Raw genomic sequence first — 6,000 nt, forward strand, 5'->3', positions numbered from 1 at the left:
CGTCTTCGAACTATGAGCTTAACAACATATTTTGCGATTATTTTTTTATGTAGTTACACATACAGACACACTAATATTTGAAAACTTCATATAACATAATATATGTAAGTCATTTTTTTCTGCTAGCTACCTAAATAAATATATTGTGTTATAGATGAAACTAGTATACAAAGTAAATGACAGATTAAAGACTGCTATAAATAAAAAAAATTAAATAAAAAAGTATGAAAAATAAATTTAAACTTTTTAAATAAAAGGCATTGCCACACTAAGCGAGGGCACAAGCGCAATTTCACTGATTTGGCGGACACTCCCAAGCTCCAAGTTGGGAGTATACTTGAGACGCAATCACCGGTTACTTGACAATTTTCTCAGCACCTGCCCTCAATCGAACTTTTGAGTCAATTCCTATAAATTTATAATATCATATTTAAAATTATACATGAAATGAGTAAACGTCAATGCAGGTTTACATTCTTATTATTTTTATTACGTGTGTCTCAAATTATATGAAAATTTAACATAATGCACACTTATGAACCTCAAAAAACGAAAAGAAATATAAAATGATTCTAATTTTACATTTACTGCCAGTTTTCAAATCAAGGGCGTATAACGGAAGAGAAGAACGGGCAATAACCTCTCCGCCAATCTTTTTAATCTCCAATTTTTTTCTTTTGCATAACGTTTGTAAGGAACTGCAAGCATTACACCATGTTCCATATGACATCTTATATATACTTATTACATTTACATGCCTATATTTATATAACGGAAGAGAAGAACGGGCAATAACCTCTCCGCCAATCTTTTTAATCTCCAATTTTTTTCTTTTGCATAACGTTTGTAAGGAACTGCAAGCATTACACCATGTTCCATATGACATCTTATATATACTTATTACATTTACATGCCTATATTTATATAGCCATATATAAATTGTGCTGATTTTTTTTTATAATTCATCAATTGGAATGTATACTTTTTAATTATTTATTAATCGATTTATTATTATTACGCTGTCACCCCCATTTTAAATTTTATGGATCTTTATGTAAAATAAAAAGTCAAGAATCACCGCAAACTCTGCCTAATGTCAAAATCTTATACGTTTACATACGTAATCATACCAAAGACAAAGTTGAAATTGTGTTTAGTCATACTTACAAACATTATGCAGAAAATAATATGTACATATTACAAACTCATTCAGTACTCTAAGTTATAGTAGCGCCGTTGGCTCCTAGCTATTCCATAGATATCTACGAATATGAATATATATATTCATATTTTATATATACACTGTACGCGTTAAACGCTTCCATCATTATCTATATGCACGTACATATTAATTATGTGTACCTACCTATATAAGAATATTGATTGAATTATGCATTTTTTTTATAGATCAGGGGGCAAACGGGAGGCTCACCTGATGTTAAGTGATACAGCCCATGGACACTCTCGATGCTAGAGGGCTCGCGAGTGCGTTGCCGGCCTTTTAAGAATTTGTACGCTCTTTTCTTGAAGGACCCTAAGTCGAATTGGTTCAGGAATACTTCAGTGGGCAGCTGGTTCTACAAAGTGGTGGTGCGCAGCAAAAACTGCATTCCATTGAATGGCATATGTCCTAGGCAAGAGGCACAGTGTTTACTGTATATTATAAGCTTAGAGTAAGATCTAAAGTCGAGAATTGGTGCTGCTCCTATTTGTCGAGATTGACGTACCGCTACCTTGAAATTAACCGCTACACTTGTCTGAATACCCATAGAGCTCAGCAGCATCGGCCCATAAAACAACCTCTTAATGCGTTTAGGAGGAAGTAAAAAGAAAATAAACATGATTGCAGCTTTATTGAAGTAATTAACTAACGACGACTATTTACAAGTGCGACTAATAACAAAATTATAATATTTACAACTAACAATGTTCTAACTAATAAAACTTATTCTAATTTCTTTGGTTATCGACTTTGGTTTTAATATTTCCTTACAAATTGGATGACGTGTATATTTTTCAATTTTAATATATTTTTAATAATTCTATTTTTCACTTTAACCATACATTTTTCATATAGACTTTACGATGAAAACTGACTATTTCATATTGCACTGTCAATTAGTTCTTTGTGATTTAAAATAAGTAGTTATAATAGAATCTTTAAAACATCGTCATACTAATTTTCAATTTCAATGTTACTGGCCATACTCTCATTACTGTTTTCATTAATATCAACTCTTTTGCTAGCTTTTTTTTCGAACTCCTTATTATCCCTACTACTTTCACCTTGGCTTCTATCGAGATCACAAGATATGGGCATCCCAAACGGATGACCGGGGTAATACATGTACGGCAGCGGTATATTCGGATAATTAACTCCAATATGGGGTGAATACAGTGATTGCAAAACCGCTTGATTGTATGATTCCTGTAACAGCGCTTTATATTCTGGATTTTTCGTAAAATCAACTCCATACATTCCCGCAAAATGCTTCCAAATAGGCGACCCTTCTAGAATCGGTGGCGCAAACAGCGCTGGATTCACTGTCTTGCTTAAAGGGTTCTGATATTTGAGATCGGGTATGGCTTGTCCGTTGTTGTTTACAAGTACTTTTACAGCTACCTTTCTTGCGTGATTTGCTGCTGCTGCGGCCGCTGCCAACATCCCGCTTTCCTGCATTTGTAGTTGCTTGCGTTTGGTTTTGTATCGACGGTTTTGGAACCAAATTTTCACTTGTGTTTCCGTTAGTTTGAGGCTTACAGCTAAGTCTGCGCGCTCGGGACCAGATAAGTATCGTTGCTGGCTGAATCTTCTCTCCAGCTCGTAGACTTGGGCGTGGGAGAATGCTGCGCGGGATCGCTTTTTTCTGCCGCTGTTTTGTGAGTATTCTATCGTGTAGTTTGGGGAGTGCATAAGTCGTGTATCTGGGGGTGGCGTGTTGCATTTTCGTTCGTAGTGTAGATTGAAGGGTTTGTAGCTTATGTCAGAATTTGGAGAGGAATTTCGACGTACTGGTGAGCCGGTGTGCGATGAACCTGAGTCGTAGTCATCTGGAACAAAATCGAGTTATTATTAAAGTGCGGTTGGTATTATAACACACGCTTAGTTATAAAACTATTCCAAAGAATCGGTTTCTCGCTTAGCACGATATAATCTCATTAATACGAAATCAAATAATCGCAGAATTAAATTAATTTAATGTCGCCATATTTCCTTTTGATAACAAAAGATCCATTATCAGAATAATGACAATAAGGGAAAGCTTTCACTTGTTTGTTTGTAAGTCTTGCTTTGCGTGTTAAAAGTTCCCACATCAAAAATTGATTTAATGGCTCAATGTGTTTTATTATTTGTGTTTAGGAATATTGGTGAGAACATTAAATATATTAAACAAGTAAAGAGAGAGAATTTCCATGTTCATCTTTGTGCAAGATATACTTATATCTGACATTTATGAGATTGAAGGACTATCTATACTGTCTATACACTATTAAGCAATATTTATTTATTCAGGACATAAACACATATATAATTACAAAAATTCTAATTTTTAAGAAAATAAATATTCTTTTAATTAAACGTGTAAGTAGGGGGAAATAGAGCTACACAATGATACATTAGATTGTATTTGTTACTAAATGTAAAGTAAAATGTAAAAATGTAACTTAGCGATTAAAATAAATATGAAGTCCTAATGAAATACTAATTTGATTATCTTCATACTAAAAAATGTGCTACTCTGTGTCCTCGACAACTAAAAATAAATCGAATATGTTGTAGGTATTTTTTTAAATTGAAATAGTAAAATGTAAACTTTCAATATAGCGGCAACGGTAAAAAGTCATGACGCATTACTTTCTAGCGAATTAAGCATTAAAGTCTATTCATACATAGCTCAAGGCAAGACACGTGTCGTACCTAGTAATTACTTGATTGAATGCTTAGTGCTTTTAAGCGTCATCACTTAAGTAATGAGGGTCGTAAGTGCCAAGTGGGGACGTCGCCATTCTGAATGCGCCATTACGCGCGTATTGTCAAATGTCATTTGTCTTCCGCCGCTAATCATTAGTTGCGGGTAAGTAATTTGAATTTTTAAAATTCGAACTTATTTTCAATCTGAATTGGTTTTGAACGTAAAGTGTATCACTTTACTAGATAAGAAATGAAGCTAGAAGCATGCTCTGTATTATAATTATCACACATTCAATAAAAATAAATAATAGATAAGCTCACCGTAGAAGCTATATAGTCAAAGTTGTTTTGAAATCCCTATATTTAGCTATTTGAGTCTATTTGACATAACACGTAAACCTGAATAAAAATGACAATTGCTGAACTGCTTACCAAAACAAAAGAATCATGAAACTCACATAAAATATGGCCGGTCGACCCCTTAGAATCTTGAATTTACAATTTAAATCTTACAATATATTAATGTTTAGTTAAATTATTCACCAGCCAACAGATAAAGTTAGAAATTTTGAAATTTTAAAACTAATAAAAATAAGTAAATATCTTTATATATATCTGGATATATCTTTTCTCATAAGCAAAGGACCTCCAAAACATCAACGGTAATGCCGAAGACAATAATTGTTATGGTGAGGAAAGAATTAAAAATACTTTAAGTGATGTGGTATTCATAGACCTAATTTATACGTCTTGATTACTATTATGTAATGTTTTGGATTCGTCCAAGTTACTATTAAGTTCTCCATTAATACTGAAAATATGACGGCATTCAAAGCGAGGCCGTTTTGAAACAATTTGATTGTAGTGTTGCCTCAATATATTCAATAATATGTCAGTTAGGTTTGGTGGCGGTTGTTGGAGGAATATTCAAATGTAATTGAAACTCTTTGTTTGAAGCCGTGTGTTATCTGGCTTTAATTGTTTAAAACATGAGCATATAACTAATATAAAAAAGGGGTAATGGGGTTCCGTTACTAACAAAAAAACTGAATTGGCTTAATTGGATCTTAAATCAAAGTCATTATAGGAAACAATAATGTCATATTGCAATTTATCAGTGTGGGGAAAAAGGGCTCATTTTGGCTTCAAGTGTGCGATAATTTCTAGCATATTCTGTGCGCTAATTATTAACTAAAATATATATATGTAACTTAATTATTGCTATGTTACATAAATTGTGTATTATAAACAAAAATTCTACAAAGCTTCTATGTCTCATTTAAAGGTACTTAGATGGTATCTTCTTCTACCTATGTTAAAACAGTGGATTTCTATTCCAATATAAGGTTCTAAGTTTGCATTTTTATATTTAGGTATAGATTTATTTTTATATTTTTTTACCAAACAATTTTTCACTAAATTAAGCAGAGTTTTTTCATATGTTTACAAATACGAAGATATTATTTTATTTACCTGACAATTCCGTGACTGGCAGTGTTTTTCTTGACATATCCAGAGCGCCATCGTCGCTGTAATCTCGATAATTACACTCGTCATAGTATTTCATACTCTTTTCCATAACTTCCTTTTTAGGAAATCCATCTCGAAAACTGGCCGGTTTCAAAAAATTCACTCTCCCGCCAAATGGAAACATGCCATTTTCAAATTCACACTTCGATTCCTCCTTGGTCAAAATATCGTTGATAGAGAATGGCGTCGTCAAATTTAAATTTGTTTTTTCGCATTCTAATGTAAGATTTGGGTACGATTTAATTTTCGACTCCATTATCCGCACATTTATTTAAACCACTTCACGCGCGTCTCACCACAAAGCTTACAAACGAATAAACTTTGCGTGTTTTGCCCGCCTGCTTGCTAAGCCTTCGAGCGAGATGGATGATCTATTTTTCCACACAATTCTAACGCGATAAAGTAAGATGGCGATAGTTGAGGGCGGTCGTTTTTTTAAAAAGCTTGAGAAGTAGCTAAGTAGTGGGGATTGTTGAGTTTTTCTTGAAGATGTTTACGTGGGCTTGATTTGATCGTCCGGGTTACGGGTTGATTGCACTACGCCCGCCATAAATTGA

The 6,000-nt window shown here is 33.4% G+C and overlaps 1 protein-coding gene across 1 annotated transcript; it reads right to left on the bottom strand.

Moving 5' to 3' along the window:
• Positions 1-1,836: 1,836 nt before the first annotated feature.
• LOC110997257 (homeobox protein bagpipe) lies at positions 1,837-5,741 on the bottom strand. The gene is made up of 2 exons (XM_022265322.2): positions 5,387-5,741; positions 1,837-3,051 (listed from the first exon to the last, which is right to left on the bottom strand). The coding sequence occupies exons 1-2, from the start codon at positions 5,697-5,699 to the stop codon at positions 2,177-2,179; spliced, it is 1,188 nt and encodes a 395-aa protein (XP_022121014.2). The 5' UTR covers positions 5,700-5,741; the 3' UTR covers positions 1,837-2,176.
• Positions 5,742-6,000: the final 259 nt, after the last annotated feature.

This window comes from Pieris rapae, chromosome 2 (genome assembly GCF_905147795.1).
Source record: "Pieris rapae chromosome 2, ilPieRapa1.1, whole genome shotgun sequence".
Lineage (NCBI taxonomy): Eukaryota > Metazoa > Arthropoda > Insecta > Lepidoptera > Pieridae > Pieris > Pieris rapae.

Bases quoted from the DNA above. Each gene is read 5' to 3' on its own strand.
- LOC110997257 (XM_022265322.2), bottom strand. From the start codon at position 5,699: ATGGAGTCGAAAATTAAATCGTACCCAAATCTTACATTAGAATGCGAA. The intron at 3,052-5,386 runs GTAAATAAAATA...ATTTTGTTCCAG, and splicing joins GCCAGTCACGGAATTGTCAG to ATGACTACGACTCAGGTTCA.